The 20,098-nt window shown below is 51.4% G+C and overlaps 1 protein-coding gene across 1 annotated transcript in view; it reads left to right on the top strand.

The window, feature by feature from the left end:
- The first annotated feature begins 1,441 nt into the window (after positions 1 to 1,441).
- The window catches only part of OPRD1 (opioid receptor delta 1), a 34,363-nt gene continuing 15,706 nt past the window's right edge, over positions 1,442 to 20,098 (top strand). The window contains exon 1 of the mRNA XM_048825497.2: positions 1,442 to 2,223. Within this exon, the coding sequence (XP_048681454.1) occupies positions 1,988 to 2,223 (236 nt within the window). The 5' untranslated portion in view covers positions 1,442 to 1,987. The remainder of the gene's footprint in view (positions 2,224 to 20,098) is intronic.

Genomic DNA, 20,098 nt, shown 5'->3' with positions numbered 1-20,098 from the left:
AATTGAGAACATGCTGTTTCATCTTGACTTCCCTGATCTATAGGCCTCGAACATTCTGGAGCCCCTTGTGGCTAGGTAGAGAGTAATCACATCTCTTTTCATGAGGCTTAACCAAACAAAGGTTACCCCTAGCTTAGCTAGATGGAAAGATAGGGAGGGGTGCTTTTGTGTGTGTTGGAAAGCAAAAGAAAGAGAAAGGTGCCAGGTCTATAGGAAAACTGATGTCTGTCAAGGGATCTAGGCAGAGTAAAAGCTTTACAATCCTACCAAGGTACAGTTGAGAAAGCCCTGTTTTGCCTGACTGTGAGGTATAAGCAACCACACAGTGAGGTGGGCAGAAATGAGCATCCATCTTTCTGTCTCTAAGAACATTTCTGTGGGTGTGTAAGTAAATATCCCACTGAGCAGCCACATCTGCTTCCCTTGGAGTGGGGTGGGTGGGGCGGGGAGAATGCTGCAAAAGGAAAAAATAAAAATCCAACCCTTTATTCCCCTTCCCCTTAAGACAAGAAGGCCTAACATCTGTTTTGTCCTGTGTCCTACTGCAGGGGTCTCTTGTTTAATGAGCACACGTCTTTGCACATTCTCAGCTTATGAATATTTATGGCCATTACATAACCAGCTGGGGATGGGAAAATATCCTGCCCTCTTCTAGGAGCTGAGCTCTGCCTTTGGTGAAAACATTCTTTGTTACCACTGGCCTCTCTGCTTGGAGCAATGAGGTGGATAACTGGGGGGGGGGGGGCAGGATCCCAATGTCTATGAAGGGAGGTGGCTGAGGAGTAGAAAAAAAGGAGAAAAATGAAATAAAAGGCGCAAATGTAAATGGAGCTGAACTGGGGGGGAAATTTTGATTGGTGAAATGAGGATAGCCTAGAAAGGGATGCAATATAGAATCAGACAAGTCTCAGCAGGACTGTGGTGGCTGACTGGTCACTGGGATGTGGGTGGAGGTGGTGTGTTTAACTTCCCCTTTACAGAGGTAATTTATTTCCCCAATGATGTTAAACTCACACACATCCCTTTACACCCCCACCCCCACAGATGGCATTCGGAGGGCACTTGCTGGGGCCCCGCAAGGCAAGGCTTCCTTGCATGGCTCCAGCCCCACCGGTTCTCAAGCGACGGCCTCAGCCGCTGGCACAGAAGCCTCCCTAGACCGGCCAGGACTAACGGCGTCCAGCCCACCTTTCCCCTCCATCTGCGGCTAATGTGGCACTGAATTCCCCCTCTCCCCATCGATTGCCCAGCTGGGCTGCAACCCTGGCTGCTATCCTGCCTGGAGCTCCTTGGCTAAGCTCCAGGGACCCCCTCCAAGGCTGGGGGGGGGGGGCACTTGTTGGCAAAGGGGAACATTTCACCGCCCATGCTCCCCCCACCCCAGCCCATGGGTTTTGATTGACAGGCACGCCTTTTTGATTCCCTGCCACCACGTGGCTGCCGACGTCCAGGGGAGTTGTCAGCTTTGACACGAAATCGCTCTGGCCCCGGCGGCGGCAGGTTCCCCGCTCTCCGCCCGCGATCCGCGCCGGAGGAGGAGCAGGCGAGCGGGGATCGGCGTCGGAAGCGGCTCCCCCTCGGCCGGAGCCCGAGCCAGGCTCCCGGTCGGTTGCAGCCACCCCTGCGGGTCTAGGGAGGAGCCCGGGAGTCGGCTGCACTTTAGGGGGCGGCGGCGGGGCCAGCCAGCAACCACGAACCCCCGCCCCGCGCCCCTTTCCAGAGCTGCCCCCCGCCCCTTTCCAGGGCTCCCCCCCCGCGCCCCTTTCCAGGGCTGCCCCCCCCCGCCCCTTTCCAGGGCTCCCCCCCCCGCGCCCCTTTCCAGGGCTGCCCCCCCCGCCCCTTTCCAGGGCTCCCCCCCCGCGCCCCTTTCCAGGGCTGCCCCCCCGCGCCCCTTTCCAGGGCTGCCCCCCCCGCCCCTTTCCAGGGCTGCAAGGGGGTGGCGGCTGCTTGGAAAGTCTCGCCCCGCTTCGCCCCGCTTCGCCCCGCCATGGAGCTGTCCACACTGCCCGGGGCTGAAGCCGACGCCGAATTCTTCTCCAACGGCAGCCGCCTGCGCGCCTCGCCCTGGGGTCCCTGCCCCAACCAGAGCTTCAACCACACGGGGCTGCCCGCGGCCAAGGACCCCACCTCCATCGCCATCGCCATCGCCATCACCGCCCTCTACTCCGTGGTGTGCGTGGTGGGGCTGCTGGGGAACATCCTGGTCATGTACGGCATCGTCAGGTACGCGCAGGGCTCCCACCTGGGCCAGGTGTGTGTGGGGGGGGTCACCTGAACGGCTCCGGGGGGGGTGGGGGGCACTAGGTGACAAGCCGGGGCAGGCTGTCCAGAAGCCAGCGTAGGTGTAATGGGACGGGATATTATGTGGGGGGAGGGGGGGTGTTTGTGTGCAGAATGGGGGGTGTGAGCATGTGTGTGAGCAGAATGTTGTGTTTGTGTGTGCAGAATTTTGGGAGTGTGTGTGTACAGAATGTTCTGTGTGTTCAGAATGTTGTGTGAGCATTTGTGTGGGCACAAAATGTTGTGCGTGCATTTGTGTGGGAACAGAATGGGGGGGGGTGTGTGTGTGTACAGAATGTTGTGTAAGCATTTGTGGGTGGATGTATAAAACCTACATATTGGAGTATGGTGGGATGTATGTGAAAACTAGTATTGCATATGAGAGCGAAGCCACAATTTGTGTATGTGTGTGTGTAACAGAGCACTGTGTTCAGAGTAGCAGCCGTGTAGCCTGTGTCCGCAAAAAGAAAAGGAGGACTTGTGGCCCCTGAGAGACTAAGCTGTAGCTCACAAAAGCTTATGCTCAAATAAATTGGTTAGTCTCTCAGGGGCCACAAGTCCTCCTGTTCTTTTTTTGGAGCACTGTGTGTATGTCTGTAAAGCAACAGAGTATTGTGTGCGAATGAAAAAAACACTTGTGTGTGTGACAGTGTGTGTGTCCATGGAGGGGAAGGAAGGTAAGGGGAGAATACAGAACCACTAATGTAACTGGTTCCAAATGCTGCAAGTCCCTTTAGTTCCTAGCTGTGATTCATACAGTGTTGGTGCTGAAAGCTGTTCACAACCCAAGGTCTAAAGCTGACCATGCTGCATTTCGGAAAAGGTGATGGCTGGAGGTTAGCCGACTGTCAGTGCAATCCTAATGTCCTGCTGTAAAAACCAACCCTCCCAAATAGTGCCATCAGATGTCAATGGGATCAAATCAGTTGTTCTCAAATCTTAAAGTTGCAGAAGGAGCTCTGCATAAGAACCATGTCCGGTGTATCTGCGTGTTGAAAGCTTCGCTGGTGATTAAGAAGAGAGGGCGGAGGGCTCAAATCCTCAGCTGGTGTAAACTAGCGTCGCTCCATTGAAGTCAATGGAACTACGCTGAGGGTCTGGACCAGTGGGCATATTTATTTCCCACCCATGAAAAGCTGACACAGCCCGAGCTCATAAACGCATTGTTAGCCTAGAGGCTATGAGTCACCGCTCACGTGTGTCTATGCACAACCTGGAAATAAGCAAGGTGCCCATGTGTTTTTCCTTGTTATTTTTGACACACATGAAACATACAATGCCTAGCTTTGTTAGCAGGGAATTCATGCAATGAATTTCAGAATCCTCCTCAAGTGACTGAGTCTCACAGCTAGGCTGAGTGCCCTGGCTGTAGATTGCAGTTAGCGACTAAAACACCCTACAGATAACTGAATGGAGATTTTCCTTATCAGTGGACAGTCCCTCTGATCACCGCAGATCTCAGCCTAATGATTCTGGCCTCGGGTACAGTCTAATATTACCTGAATAGAGACGTGCTGTGGCTTGCTATAACAGGTGAATAGCTGTGCTTTTCCCATGTAGGAGCCTGATCCAAAGCCCATCAATGGCAATGGGAGTCTTTTCATTGCTTTCAGTGAGCTCTGGATCAGGCCCTTAGCCTGGCTCACTAGAATTCAGAGCAAATTGGGCCCTGGAAATGTAGGGCCAGATCCTCAGCTGCTGTTGGTGTATCTGCAGTGGCTTTCAGTGGAATCACACCTGTTTACACCACCTGAGGATCTGGCCCTTAGCCTGTAGAATCTCTTTTGAGATCACGTTCTTCACGGTTCTCATTCATCTTCCCATCAGTCTCATAGCACACCCTCACTCCTGATCTGTCACAAGGATCAGGAGTTCTGGGGACTCCTGGATGTCCACACAGTAATGCTGACTCCCTGTCTATTCTCTTACAACAGTCTGTGTTGGCTCAAGAGCACAAGGGGCTGTAGCCACAAAAATGAATGCCTTCACTCTAGGTTTCTAACTCCTGTTGGAAGGGCAAGGACAATAATCCCGCTGCCTTGGCATAGGGAGCTTAGAAGTTCCTTTACTCAAGACAGCAATTCTGTCATCAACTGTTTGTTCTGTAGGATCATAGAATCATAGAATATAAGGGTTGGAAGGGACCCCAGAAGGTCATCTAGTCCAACCCCCTGCTCGAAGCAGGACCAAATCCCAGTTAAATCATCGATGGTAGACTGTGTGCTTAAAACAAAAGCCATGTTCTTTCTGTACCCCCCACTGCTCACCATAACCCTCACTGCACCGGATCACTGGGGCTGTCACTCCTCTGGTACCAAATTTACTTCTCTCCCACACAAACCTACCAGCACTTCCTGGATGATGCCTCTAAATTATTGATACTGGGCATGCAGAATCATCAAACTTGGGGCCAGATGCTGATGCCCTTACTCCATTGGTCTCACTGAAAATATCTCACTCTTCAGGGCTCAGGTAGCAGCATCTGGTCCTGAGGTTATAGAAAACTCAGTATATTTTAGTACATAAATCCAGCACCGTCTCCAGTCAGTTTCACACATTTAGAACCTGGCGGGTCGTGAGTTGTGTACTTTGCTCTTATATAGGGTTTTTCATCTGTGGATCTCAAAGCACTTTACCAAAGTAAGTATTATCCCCATTTTACAGGTAGGGAAACTGAAGTATGGAGAGGTGAAATTATTTGCCCGTGGTCACACAGTGATTCAGTGGCAGAACTGGGACTAGAACCCACATCTTCAGACCCTGAGGCAACATTGCCTCAGATTTAAGAGGCAGCCATCCGCTTGAAACTTTCACTGTGCATTTTTCAGTTGCAATGTGAAAGACCTACAAGCCTGTCATCATTGCTCAGTCGCCAACTCCAGTATAACTAGGCCTTTGATTGGGACTGGGACTCAGTCTTGGATAACCTCGACAGGTAACTTAGAGCATAATTTTCAAAAGTGCCTAAGGGACTTCAAAGCCTATATTGGGACTTAGGTCCCTACGACACTGAGGGCCAAATTTTCAAAGGTACTTAGGTGCACAAAGATACAGAGAGGTGCCCGGGAGGAGTTAAATATCTGAAAAGCTGGTCCTTGAAAGGGTTGCCCTTCAACTCTAAGGGCCTGGTTTTCTGGTGCTGAGCCCCCCCTGCAGCTGAATATTCTCAGGCACCTCTGAAAATCAGGTCCAGGATGCCCCACTTTTTTATCCATTTGCAAAATGGGGCAATGGTGCCGACATCACAGAACACTGTGCGGCTCCAGTCAACGTCTGTGACATGCTTTGAGAGTCTCAAGGAAAAAAATGGTCTAAGTGTTGTTATCAACATCATAACACGCACATAAGAGGCTAATGATGGGTAGCAATCAGAGGTAGGAACTAAATAAACTGTTTATTATGTGTGCTGTTGTAAAATGGCAGCTTTATTCTACATTGCTTTGATTTACAATTTCCACCGCAGCTGCAGAAATTAGCAAAGATTTGTCTGGAGCGTGGGTTGGAAAAAGAAACCCTCTTGCTCCCCTTTCATCCCACCACTCCGTTTGTCTGAAGGGCTCATCCTGCTGATGAATGGCAATGAATGAAAGCTGCCAAGTTCCAGGAGGTTAATGATTCCCTTTGTTGTGGCCTAAGTGGCTATTGTGAAATCTCTGGTTTTCAGCCCCAGACACGAAATATACCAATTCCCCAATCTGGCCATTGGCAGGGCAGCAGAACCACACTCTCGCGTGCGGCACCAAAAGGCAAGTTCACAGGAATTTAGCGCAACAGGGCAAGATTGAATAAACCCCATCAAAATCCCAACTTTTCGCTATTTTCAATTTTCCTCTGCCAGCACATTCGGTACATAGCAACCAGCACACCAGGTTGTTCCAGCCTGGCTTTGGTTGTGCAGGAAATAAATGGTGTGACTCACATGAGGTAAGTTACCCCACAAAACATCAGGGCTGGAAGAAACTGAATGATCTGTGCATGATCCATCCTGCCCAATTCTGCTCCCATTGAACTCAGTGGGAATCGCAATCCAAACAGGCCCCTTTATAGGGAGGTTTTCATTCTGTAGTGAAATCAAATAGGTCAGTGCAGGATTCCCCCCTCCCTACCCTGTCTCAGATATAGACCTGAAAAGGATTTTTTAGGACCTGATTCTGCATCATTGACACAGCTCACATTGACTTCAATGGGAGCAGGCTGGGTCTAGGCTGGGCCTGATCCAAAGCTCATTGCAATCAATTGAAACACTCCCCTTTGGCTTTGACAATAGCCTTTACAAGATTGGACCTTTACTGATTAGTTTGAGGGGGCTGGAGTAGGAGAATGTACAGCACTAAGAAGCCTCGACTCTTGAAAGAAAGGTAAAGTACAGTATGGTTAAACTGCTCAAACATTAGCTATCATGGTATGTTCTCTGCAGCATCCTAGCAAGTAAAATAACACAAAGGTGTGCATCAGTGCCTATATAATCTTTAGCCTGCTTCCGTCATGTATTTTTAACCTTTGCAACCCCCACGAGCTGGCTGGGTGCATGGAGGGCAGACTGTGTGACTAGCAGATCAAACCGGGTCTGATCCAAAGTCTGGGGGGGATTTTCCACTGACTCCAGCAGGCTTTGCATCAGGCCCATACCGACGAGCAAATTAAAACATCAAAACCATGTAGTGTCATTGTGAAGGATGCATGTTACTGGCTCTTTAGATACCTGAAGCTGGATCAGGAAAGAATTGTCCAGAAGGGCTCTTTAAAAATCCATTCGGATTTAACCCATTAAGTAACCTAATTGTTACCCGCAACCTCTAAAGCTTAAAGATCTGTCTAGGGTCATATCTGGAGCCTATTGCTGTGGGCTAATGACCAGTGGTCCGAGACCCTAATCGATTTAATCCATATGAAATAACCAATTGCCCATTCTACAGCACCTTCAGTCCGAGGCTCTGAAAGTGCTTTGCACAGAGGAGCGACACAATGCACTTGTCGAATTTCACACACGTTTGTTCTGAGGAGCAGCTTCCTTTTGTCCCCCAGTCCCAGCCCATGTGCTGAAACCAGCTGCAAATGCAAAGACCCCCGTGGGCCGGGAATCTGTCCCAAAAGTAAAAAGCATGGACCCAACCCTGCACCACCCTGGGCCATATTCTGCTTTCAGTTGCACAAGTGAAGTGGCTCCATGTACAGGAGCAGACTTGCCCCTGCAGCGCCTCCTGCTGGTCATTGGGGCATTAGCTCTTTCCAGTGCAGAGCGCCCTCTGCAAGCCAGTTATCCGCACAGCTCTGGCCCCTGTGTCCCTCACAGACCCCAGTGCCCCTTTCTCTGGGTTCTGCCCCCTGGCAGCACCCCCACACTCTGCCTCTGGGTCTCCCCTTCCTGGGGGACCCCTAGCCCCCTATCCTCACCTTGCCTCAGTCTGGGCTACTGCCAGTCATCACCAAGCCCCCGCTCTCTGGGGCAGACTGCAGTGTAAAGACCACTCATCATAGGCAAGGGGGTTCAGACCTGTTGCCTTCCTCTGCCTCCCAGTACCTCTGTGGGCCTTGGACCAGGCCTTACAGCCTGGGGAGTTGCCAGCCTGGAGCACCCCACTCAGCCTGCTCCTTCCCCAGCACTGCACCACCCTCAGTACCCTGTCAGCCGGGCCCTGCTCTCACCCAGCCTGGAGGGAGACTCCTGGGGCCTCTGGCTCACAGCCTTTTTATACAGGCCAGCTGGAGGCCTGATTGGGGCATGGCCCAGCTGCGGCTGCTTCCCCAATGAGCCATCCCCAGCCACAGCCCTCTCCAGGGCTGCTTTTAACCTCTTCTATTTTAGGAGCAGGGTAGCCACCCCGCTACATTCCACTTAATCAATGGCGTCACCAGGGCCGGATTAAGACCTTTAGAGGCCCTAAGCGCTGAAAAGATTAGGGTCCCCCCCCATATGTAATTCAAAATAAAAACAATACTATACCGTAAAATAAAATTTTATTTTTCGAAATGACACAAAACTTACATGTATGCTGAAATTAAAATAGCTTCTTTCTAGATTTTCTGATTGCAAAATTCTGGATACGTTCATTGAAGCTGACTCGACGAAGCATGTCTGCTTCTATACACACTAGGGAAAGTGAATCAAGCCTGTCCTGGCACATTGTTGTCTTCTGAGGGTTTTTTATTCTTTTCAGCTGAGAAAAAGAGCGTTCTGCGAAGCAGTTAGTCATCATCAATGTTAGACAAATCCGTCGTGCTGTCTCCACATTTGGAAATACACGTTGTATTCCCTCTTTCAATATTGTGTCATGAAGATCAATGTGACTGGATTTTATTTTTCCTGATTCATTAAACTTTGCGCGCATATAACAGTGGAACTGCCGTACTTCATGTTCAAGTCAACAGGGTATGAGTCATCTAGCTTTTGGGAACCCTGTGAATGTTGTTCGTCAGATAAGTCCATATCATTTAGAAAAGAAAATCTACTTGATACTTCTTTGTACACTTCACCTCTTCTCTTCATATGAGCTTCAAGTGTACCAATTATAGCACAGTAAGTAGATACGAGAAAATTTGTCTCTAGGATTCAATGATGTTTCTGTTGCACTGCTGTCATTTGCTTGTTTTTTCCTGATTCGCTTGCGGGACTGGGCTTCTTTGTAGTTAGTATCAGGCAAGATATCTTTTGATAGGTCTTCAAAGTGGTCTGCTAATGATTGACAGGGGTCTGCACATGTTATCGAATCCAATTCTTTTTCTTGGAGAGCTTGACTTGTGTGGTAAAAGTGTTGTAAAATTTCATTCTACATGGTCAACATGAATACAAACTCTAGTTCTTCCATCTTGCTGGCAATGTTTTCTGCCTCTCGTATAGTTTCTCCCTTTTGTGATTGGTCTTCAGCTGGACTTTCTAATGCAGCCACAATCTTCGAGTAGGACTCCAGAATTGCACTTGTTGCCACTGCACGTGCCTCCCAGCGAGTATTAGAAAGAGAGTTCAACACATGATCATTGCCCAAATATGTTTCAAGAACTGCCCATCAGTGTGTTGAGACAGAGAAAAAAGTATAAAGTAACTGGACTGTTGAGACACAAAGAACTTGCTGCCACCGGACAACAATCAGCAGCACTGCGGCCAACAAGACTGAGGGAGTGTGCAGCACATGGAGTGAATATGGCATATTTGTTCGGTTCTAAAAGCTTCTTCTGCATTCCTTGATAACGCCCTGACATGTTGGCAGCATTGTCATAAGATTGACCTCTGCACTTTGAGAAATCTATTTTGCAAACTTGGCACAGATAATGCAGTATTTGATTTGCCATTTCATCACCAGTGTGGCTTTTCAAGTTGAGGAATATTATAAATGACAGGATCTGATTTCCTCGCATTATTTCGATCTGCGTTAGTAGGACGCCCCCCGGTTTAGGTGGGGATAAGTAATAAAAAGAGAACAGAAAAACAGGGGAAGAGTGTGGAGTGGAGTGTAAGGAAGTCTAACAAAGTTCTGATTTTTCCCATGATGACTACTTCAATGCTTTTTTTGAAATATCAAATATCAAAGTTTTTCCAAAAAAAAAAATCTCATTTTTTTGGTGCCCCCTGCTTTGCTGGTGCCCTAAGAACGTGCTTAGTCTGCCTACTGGGTAATCCAGCCTTGGGCATCACTCCAGATTTACAGTGTGGGAGCTGAGGGCAGGATAGAGCCAACGCTGTACCTGGGACTTGCCTGTTGATTTCAAAGGGAATGCCATGCATCCATGCAGGATAGGGCGCTAAAACTGCGCCCAGCATGCCATTCACCTTCAAAGCTCACTTCAAAGCTGACTAAGGGGGGCTGGGGGACGATCCTGCAGGCCTGTGCAGATGAGTGGGGGGGGGGGGCGGGGGACAGGAAGAAGGGCAGCAGGAAGGTGAAAAGAGCCCCTCCCGCCTTTTTCACAGATGCACGAAGCTCAGGAAGCAGGGAGGGCAGGACCTAGGCCCAGGCTGGCCAGCAGAAATAAGCCAATGGCAGGAAGGAGGCCAGGGAACATGCTGAACCATGTGAGAGAATGTAGCAAGAGTCACTAAGGCTTGTGCCTTGGTTGCTCTCCCAGAACCACTGTCCCTGTCTCAGCCCAGGTGAGGCCGCTGCGGGAGGGGCCTGGCACCCACCTCCTCCTCACCCCCACCCTCTTCCTCCCAGTCCTTAAATCCAGGGGGCAGGACTGTGCTGGTATCCTAGGCCTGGCTGCCCCAGCAGGGGGGACAGAGTACAAGGGCTCTCCTCATTTACGTACCCTCACAGGGGATGGAGCACCTTAGTCCTGGCATCTCCGGAGCACAACGACAACTCCTGTCTAGTGCCACTGGTGGTGGTAGAGTCCCAGGCTGGAGATTTGTAGGGCGGTCAGCAGGTCCCTGGCAGATCCCTCCCACCCTGGGCTAGTGAGCAGAGCTGCAAGGTTGGGGAGGCAGCCATGCAGCCTGAGCGGTCCAAAAGGCACTGGGTCAACCTGGGGTACAAAGCTCCCACTGAGCTGTTGCCCTCTGCCACTAGAACTGACCCAGGGATCTTGCCCAAAGTGGATCGCACAGAGGAAAGGAACGTCTCTGCCAAGTGCAGAATCCAGGGGCCCTCATTCGAAAGTGGAGCCCAAAAGGTCCTTTGATGAGTGATTCTTGCCCAAGATCAGAGAAATGCACAGGGGGAAGCTGGAGCTGTGTGACACGTGCCCATGGGCTTCTAGCCAAATCAGTCAATTCTAACGGGAGCACCCTTGGCCTTTTTCGTTCTGCGTTTTTGCCATGACCGTTGTCCTGACGTCAGATCTTTAAAATACCCCTTGAAAGAACCCGGCAGCAGCATAACTGCCCCTGCGAATGCCCAGCACGTAATGGCACTGTCTGATATAATGGCAGAAAATTAATCTTGGCGACTTCCACTCCTGCAGGAGCCATGTGGTTCCTCTACGAGTGCCTGATGCCCAATTTGCTAAGAGAACGTGTGTGTTGTAGAGGTGGAATTCTCAGATCCGCAGTGAAGTTCCTGGCAGTGTTTCTCTTTTAACCCCATCCGGGCGTTCGAGGGTTTGTAACGCCTCCAACTAACTGTTTAGAAAAGGTTTCAGGAGCGGAGCTTGGGCAGAACAAGGTAGAGCGGGGGGTAGAACTGGGGCTAGAGGCAGAGCTAGGCTGGGGTCAGAGCGGAGATGCAGCTAGGGGCGGATCTGGCCTGGAGGCGGAGCAGACTTGGGGGCTGAATGGGGTTGGGGGCGGAGCTGGGCTGGAAGCATGGCGCTCACTCCATGCCCCCTGTGGGGGCTGGCCCAGGCCCCACCACATGCCCCCCTGAACCTTCCTTTGGGGCGCGCCCCACAGTTTGGGGGCCACTGCAGTAGTGAGTGTCTACCCTGAAGCCCTACAGCTGCTCTAGTGGTTTAAGTGTAGACGTAGCCTCAGAGATGTGTTGGTGGAGGGCAGCCTCACCTCCAGAACTTCTGTTCAGAGAAACCTCCCTTCAGCAGGGAGTCCAGGGACAACCTCCGGCAGGAGAATGAACTAAACTGGAGATTAGAGAGACAAGGTGCAGGAGGGACTATCTTTTGTTGGACCAACTTCTGTTGGTGAAAGAGACGAGCTTCTGAGCTCCACAGAGCTTGTGTCTCTCTAATATCTTGGGATCAACACGGCTACAGCAACACTGAACTGGAGATGACCGTAGAACAGACGCAGAGTAGGAGAAGGACGCAGTTAGTCCCACCCCATCCACAGCCAAGCGAAAAACCTACCCTCTTAACCCAGATGAGTGCCCTCAGTCCATAACCAAACAAACCCTGAGCCTGCTTCTTGGTGTCAAGGAAGGGGGAGAAAGAGAACATAGCCATTGGAGGGGCTCAGATACCATAGAGATGAGCGTCGTGTAGACAGGACTCAGCTCCCTATTGGTACAACAGGGATAAGGGGCCCGATTGGTACCAGAGATCAATAAATCCAGGTTCAGTTCCTGACTGTGCCGCAAACTCCATCCGTGGACAGGTTACTTCACGTGTGGTGATATGTCGTCCTTGAACTAGCACCTGATTAAGCCACCCCGTGGTGCTGAATCAGTCCTGTGCTATGCTCCAGCCAATCCACAAGCCAGGAGCTGGTCTGGTGACTCTCAGGGCAGGTATATAAGCCTCACAGGAGAAAAGAGCAGCTCAGTCTGCCACATGTCACTTCATGACTTGGAACTCTCCTCTCCCTGGTAGTGGGGACAGAATCCACAGGTCTCAGCCTGCTCTTGACTCCTGTTTCCAGCTCTGAGTCTTAGCTCTGACCCCTAGGACCGATTGCCATTGTTCCAATCACTAGGCCTGACCCGCCACACCTCATTTTCTGATACATCATCTCCTTGTGCCTCAGTTTCCCATCTGTAAAATGGGTTTAAGAATACTTCCCCTCTCCTATCCTTTGTCTGCCAGGTCTATTTGGACTGCAAGCTCTTTGAGGCCAGGACGCTGTCTCTTACGATACGTACAGACTGTGCCCAGCACAAATGAGCAGAGATTTTCATCAGGGCCTGTAGAAGCTACCGTAATTCTCCTAGTAATAATTTCACAGGATGTTGCAGGGCTGTGTCAGGTATAAGATCAAATCTGAAACTCATGCTCTGGTGGGACCTTAGCTGGAGAACTAGAGATACCAGCTGTGCTGGGGTTCCCTTCCAACCTGGCTCTTCCAACGCATGGAACCCCCTCTCCTCATTAGGCAATTGTGTGGGAAGGAGAGTGTCTCCTCCTGGCCCTTCAGCGTCCAGCTCTCCATCCCGGCGCGGGTGCGCATGGAAATAATCGCGTCAGTATCGCTTCATTATGATAAACGGTTCAAGAGCAGTGCCAAAGTCCATTAAACCTCTTAGCAGCTGAACTCATTAAGCAAGGGGAAGGGATTCTCAGTGGCTGGAAACCAGGATCAGTCCAATCTTATTTTCTCTTATGAACTAGAGAATTGACATTTATAAGCTAATTAGGGAAAGGGACAAGATCATAAAGCTGGATTTTATGGGGCTGCAGAAAAACAAAAGAGTAATGGGCTAGAAGCCCAGCGTGATCCTGGCTAAGACAGATCCCCAGCCAGTGTAAATCAGGGCTGATCTATTGACTTCAACAGACATATGCTGATTTACAGCAGCTGAGAATCTGGCCCTTTGATTATTAAGTCCATTGTATCCCACGGCTAAGGAAGCAGCTCTGAGTCTAGAACCATGTGGTGAAGACACACTGTCCCTGGTAGAACTCTTGTGAGCCACTGCGGCTAGCACTGGGGAGCAAATTCTGCACCCCAACACTACAGAGGGAGGCTGGTGCAAGGCAACTCACCCGTCCATCAGCATTCCCCCTGTGCAATAGGGACATGGACGCAGCAGGGACATCTGACTCCACTGCTCCTCTGCAGCCTTTGGGGGAGAATTCATTCTGCCCCCCTCACTCCCACTCCCCGCCCCAAAGACATCCCTAGAGCTCCATCCAGCTCCCAGCAGAAGCAAAGTTCTGGTTGCCTCTAATTGGAGCGGGAGCAGGCTCAGAAGGGAACAGCCCAGTTGCTCGGCCCAGAGTTTGCCTTTACCTGAACACTTTCCTGTGAATTCAAAGACCGTGTGTGTCTGCGGAGCCCGGGCTTACAAGAAGCCCCGAGCGTGTTTATTTGTAATGTGTAAAGCCTTCAAACCACTTCTGCCTTTCACTCCTAGTTTGGCAGTGACCTCTGTGCTAGGACTAACAGGGCCACGGCTGGGCTGTGCATCCTGGAAGTGCTGACTAACCCAGACCTGCTGTAACCCTGGAACACCATGTCCGCACTGCAGCCAAACTATGTGCAAACCCACGTTCAAATCCTGCCTCCCCTTAAGCAGGGCGCTCTGACAAGAGGCTTTAAATACTGGTGAGGACACTAATGGCCCTGTTTGCAAAGATACTCGGCAAGCCATGGAAGTCAATGGGAGCTGCAGGTGCTCGGCTCCTTTGAAAGTCAGGCCATATCTGTATTAGCTACCCACGCTCCTTCCCCTACCACGATTCCCAGCTTGCAGTGTGCACAGAGTCTCGGGTTTAGCATATTCTGGGGATGAGAATCAGCATCCTTGTGAATCTGACTGTGATTTTAAGAGAACGCAGTGGGTCAGCCTGAAATTATTTCCCTAAAACCTCCTTGTTCACCCCATTCTTGTTTCACCCCAGCAGTAATCAAGGCTTCACATCCTCCTCCACGTCATGAAAACTTCTCCTGGTGGGTGGTCCCACGGCCTTCGCTGCAGACCGTCTCCTGTCTTTGGGTGGGGGCTTTGAGTCTGACAAGTGACTAAGCCAGTTCACCAGCTTTAAATCCCTGGTGGCAAAGAGAACGTTGAGAGAACGTGCTTGTCGTCTTGCGACAGGGGCTGCTGTTCTGAGGGAGTCAGCTAAGCCGTTTAAGTCTCCCACCCAGTGATTGTGCTGCAGGACTGGCCAAAGGGCTCCTTGAACACAGCCTCAGTGGGCTAATGGTCCCCAAAGTCACGGGGGAGTCAGACAGGCCAGTTAGTGCAGGTACGGGAGATGCCACTGGGCATGCCTGGTAGAAAAGCATTGACCCCAAAGGAAGCAGCAATCATGAAGGAGGCGAATCTACTCCCCTGCACCTGGCCCATATGGACGGCCTGGACCCTGGGGAGACGCACAGAATCCTGCGCTTTCCAGAGACCACAGAGCTGTACAGCCATGAAGTCGCTGCTATGACCCAAACCCAGCCCTTCTGCAGGGGGAGGGTGGGAGAATCTATAGAACAGCCGCTCCTCCAGCCTGGCCCAGGCCTCACCTCCACTTGATCCCTCCCCATGTGATGGTGTGAAACTCGGCACCACACAGGGGGTGTGAACCCCCCAAAAATCTTGGCTCCCCCTGACTTGAATGGAACCACTGTGTGGCTGTCTGGATAGAGCCGGGCAGGCCATGGCAGGATTTGCTCCCAGATAATGTATGAAAATCCATGTACCTAGCTGTGCATATTCATAAGACCAGTTTTGCCACCGTCCTGGCATTTAAGTTCAACAACCCATGAAAGTTTTGGAGCGTGGTGCTGCAGTCAAACATGCCCACAGCTCCCACCTGCACATGCAGAAGGCATAAGTGCCTATCTATGCTCCCTTCCCGCGGGGACAGTTTTGCTGCTGGTATAATTGGGCGGGGCTCTGTTGCACCAGCTTACACCAGAGCTGAGTTTGGCCTAGAGTGTTTCGCAAGGTGCTTGCAATTTGCAGAGTTACATTGATCGCTAGGTAATGAGCTAAATAACGCTGAACAGGAAACAATAATTAACATATAGATAGAGGAAACTAAGACAGGTGTTTATAGGCATCTCCAAACACCTTGGGAATGTGTAAACAGCAGCTTTCAACTTGTCTGGATTCATGTGGTACCTAGATACAGATAGAAGTTTGCCCTGGTGTCCTAGATCAAAAATGTTCCTGACTGCCCACTGTTGGCATGGCTAGAGAGACAGGATAGTCTTTGTTGATTCTAGCTTCAGTTTCCATCTCTCCCTCAGACTGTCTGTGTGACCCTGGGGGAGGTCACATGGGGCCAGATTCTCAAGGGCTGGGCACTCACAGCTGGAGCCCAATTTTCAAAATAACCAACCTACCTGGCTCTTATCTAGCGCTTTTCCCACTAACACAGCCACGCCTCCTGAGTCCCACCCCAGCGCTCTATCCACCAGCCCTCCCTGCCTCCAGAATAAACAGCACCCCAACGGTGTTGCCTAGGAGTTGACCCGCATCAGCTACTGGGAAAGAAGCGCTGTACCCTCCACACGGTGCAAAGAGAGGAAACAAAGCAAAGCCAAACCTCTGCCCTCATTTGCACTAGCTTTGTAAAGAGCTTGCTTAGATCAACAAAGACAAATGCTTTACTCGCCAGACAACAGGCTGGGAACTTGCTGCTTTAGTCCACTGCAGCTGCAGCCCAGCAGATCCTGCGGGAAAAGGGAGTACTCCCACTCACACACCAGCAAGCAAGGGAAGGGTGGACCATGGTGCCATCCCATAATGCTCTTGGTAACCCTAGCCTGACCAGTGCAGAGCCAGTGGCTTCCTTGGACTTACCCCTGATTGACATTGGCGTGCGAGAGAGCAGAGCTGAGCGAAGTGGGACAGATCCTCAGCTGGATCTCTTTCTTTCACACTCAGGGTGCTAGCATTTTACCCCAACGTTGCACAGGGGTAAACGGCCACTCAGGGCAGAGGTGGCCAGAACCAGGCCCTGCTAGTTTTTAAGTCACTGCATTTTAAACCAAAGGTAACTTTTAGAACTGCCATTCCGGGGTGGGCTCACCTGAAGCCCTTTCGTTATTTACCTGTAAGAACAGGCACAAGCCATGCAAGAATCCTTCCTCCCACTTTGCCACTAACCTTTCACTCTAACCAGGAGGGACCACTTCTGGGGGGGACGCTTAGCTTTTTCCCTGTCTCTGGGCAAGCCTGAGGCTTTAATGGTGACAAAACATCCACTGGTTTGCTTTCCTCCTTCCCGTGGGATTCTGCAGCCTTTCTGTTCCCTTTTTCCCAGGCCTAAAGTCTGTTTCATTCTCACACTTCAATCCACTGCCGATTCACTGCCTCGTTAGCCCGGCTGGTTTAGCAGCTGGAGCAGTGTATGTGTGCCCCTCTCATAAATGCAGACTGGTTGTGCTTTCCATCTGGGGGATCAGAGGAGAACCCCTGACTGGATTATCCAGCCCTCTGGGGTAGGAATATGGCCCATGCCCCTGCTTTGAGTCTTTTCTGTGCTTTGACTATCCTATTGATCATGGCGGTTTCTCCCTTTGGTCTGATTTGCGGCTCACCCCTACACTTTAATTGGGTGGATGTGCGGCCGTGTCCTTGTTTTAAATGCTTTGCATATTTTTTTAACCAAAGGGTTAGTTGTCTCCACACCTAGTACATGAGGGTTAATGAGAACACTTGGGACCAAATTCATTGCTGGGGTAACTCTGGGTGAAATTGGGGAAGGTACATGTGGGATTGAATGTCACAGAACCAGGCATCTCTCAGTCTGGGGGCAAGGACGGGTTTGTACATGAGACGACAGAAGCAATATTAATGTTCTAGCTTTGTAGCTTGCACTTGTGTTTAATTAGCGAGGCCAGCTTTATGTCAGCCCAGCACAACGAGGAGGCCTGCTGAAGAGTTGTGCTTTGCACTGGCTTGAAAGCGACTCCTGGCTGGAAGATGGTTTAGGCTCCTGTTTTATCTCTCCCTTAACTGTTTGTCATCATGGGTTTGAATAGACATGAAGGCTACTTTGTGATTCTTCCCTACACAGCAACTCCTCGGTAGGCTTAGGAAGAGCCATGTTTCTTCTGTCCCACCTAACAAAGTCACATTCATTTTCCCCCTCTTGAAAACAATGGGGCACCCAACCTTTAGTCCTTGTACTTTACCAATGTCAGAGGAAAGGAGTACTTGTGGCACCTTAGAGACTAACAAATTTTGTCAGAGGGAGTCTGCTGCTTCCAGGTACCCCGCCAGGCCATTATCGTTTAAAGATATGAAATGACTTGCATGGCCTGGGGTCATGCACAGATCAAGAGGAGGTGGGACACATGGTAGCTCAGGGCATATACCGGACACAGAGAGGGTTAAAGGTGAAGTGAATGGAATAATCTACCTGCCACTCCACTGGGGAATCTAATCTCCTTTCCCTATGCACAGGTACTTCCCCATCCATACTAAGGGAGTGGTGGGCCTGGTGGGAAGGTGACCAGGGTGTTTTGTGTTCTTGCACCCTCCACCCCCACTCTGTTTCAAGGGTTGGCTAGCGTGGCAGTGTGGTCTAGTTGTCCAATTAGCAGGCTGTGCTCTTGGTCTGCTTGAGATCTGATCCTGGCTCTTCTGCTGCCCTGCCCTGTGTGGACGGTGAGCAAGTCATATGGCTCCTATGTGTAACTTCAGCAGTTCGGCCCACCTGCAAGGGGGAGCACTGGCTGCTCGAGAAGAGGAAAGAGCACCTCCAGGTTGTGTCATGGGATCTGCTCCTGGCTCTGCCAGACTTCCCATGTGACCTTGGGCAAGTTGCCTAATCTTCCCAGGCCTGAATTCTCCAGCTGGGAAGCAGAGGTGATGCGAACACCAATGACACTTCCTCTGGGATGTGCCTCTTTAGATCAGAAGCCCTTTGGACTCTCTCATTAAGTGTACGCACAAGGGCGAGCACAATAGGGCCCTCATCTTGGCTGTGGCTTCTAGGCACGACAGTAATATTCAGGGCCGTCCCTAGGCATATGCAGAATACGCACCTGTGGCCCAAATTGCCCCAAATTTCATGGTGCCCTAGGCAGCTGCATGCTGCATACATGGCAGCACGAGCTCCGGTGGCCAGCCCTATCCCCCGGCCACCCCCCACAGGCTGCACGCACTGCAAGGGACTGGGCCATTCCTAGGGACAACTCCCTCTGCCCCACCTCTTAGTCTTCGCCCCTGGCCCGCTCCCATTCCACCTCTTTCCCCCAAGCCTCTTCCCCCAGTGATGGACGCAGCCCGGAGGATTACCAGGGGGCCTGCGCCAGCAGCAGGGGTCGGGCCCGACCCCGCACTCACAGGCAGCGGTGGGAAGCGAAGCAACCCGACCCCAACCCGCTCCACTCTGCCAGCCCCCAACTGTGTCCCTCCGCTACCCGCTGCAAATGAGTGCGGAGGGGCAGTCCTTTCCCCAACACCCCCAACCCGAGCAACACGGCTGGGATGGGGGGAGCGGAGCAGGCTGGGGCTGGGTCGTTCTGCTGCCGGCGCCGGGCCCCCGCTAATCCCCTGGGCCGCTCTGGGCCTGTGGTGCCCCCCAAAGCGGCCCCCCCACAGATCCTGCCTCCCCGGCCCTGCAGGCCTTGAGTGCAGCCCAGACCCTCCGTGGGGGGTGCAGATGGTGCTCGGGCTGTGTAGCGCACCATAATTGGTAGGGACAGCCCTGGTAATATTAGTTATTAATCACCATCATCATCCCTGCCCAGCAGGGGCGTTGTGGAGATTAACCAGTTAACATGGGTTCTGCGCTTTAAACGTGGGTGAGGAGCGCTCAGAATTAAGGAACGACTTTCCGAGGGGAGAACACAGTAGGGGCTCCCCCTCCGCCACAGCACACAAGCGGATCTTTTTCTGTTTGGAGAAAGGAGGCTCAATAATGTACCTACAGCCCTCCGCAGAAAGAGACTGACGAAAGGGGAGCGAGGTGAGAGACTACACAGCCCATTCCCCCCCCCCCCCGTTACAATTTAGTGTGAGAACAGCGTGTTTCCATTACAAAGGAACCATCATCTTGGAATAATAATTTCTCCATGACCAGAGGCCCGTGGCTGGCATTTAGCCAAGGAAAGGTTTCTTTCGCTCTGCCCGCATGCTCAGCCAACCATAGATCAAAACCTAAATGACACTTAATCTCCTCAGGAAGAGCGTCTGCAGGGATCTCTGGTGTTTAGCAGTCGCAAGCAGCGCCATAAACTCCTGCTAAGCGCCGAAGCTGCGCCCGGGGACTGTGAGAGGATTTCCAAGCCATGAATATTGGAGGGAACGCAGCCTCTTCTCTTTCAGCATGCGGCTAACGCAATGCTGCAGTCAGCAACGTGCTCGCTGAGCAATAGATTTTACACTAACTAAATCCACAGAGCTCCCGATAAAGTGCCCAGTTAGGGACAGATCGTGGTTGCCAGCAACTGGCCACGTCAGACTGGAAAAGCAGAGGGTGCTGCAGGGCAGGGCTGAGCTCTATGTGCAGGAAGCCCAGATCTGGGATAGCTGGGTGGGGGTTGTAGGTCAAGACTGGAGGGCATGGTTGGAATTGCATGGGGAGCGGGGGAGCTCCAGAG

The sequence above is a fragment of the Caretta caretta genome, chromosome 19 (genome assembly GCF_965140235.1).
Source record: "Caretta caretta isolate rCarCar2 chromosome 19, rCarCar1.hap1, whole genome shotgun sequence".
In the NCBI taxonomy this organism is placed as follows: Eukaryota; Metazoa; Chordata; order Testudines; family Cheloniidae; genus Caretta; species Caretta caretta.
This window is presented reverse-complemented; position numbering and strand designations above follow the sequence as displayed.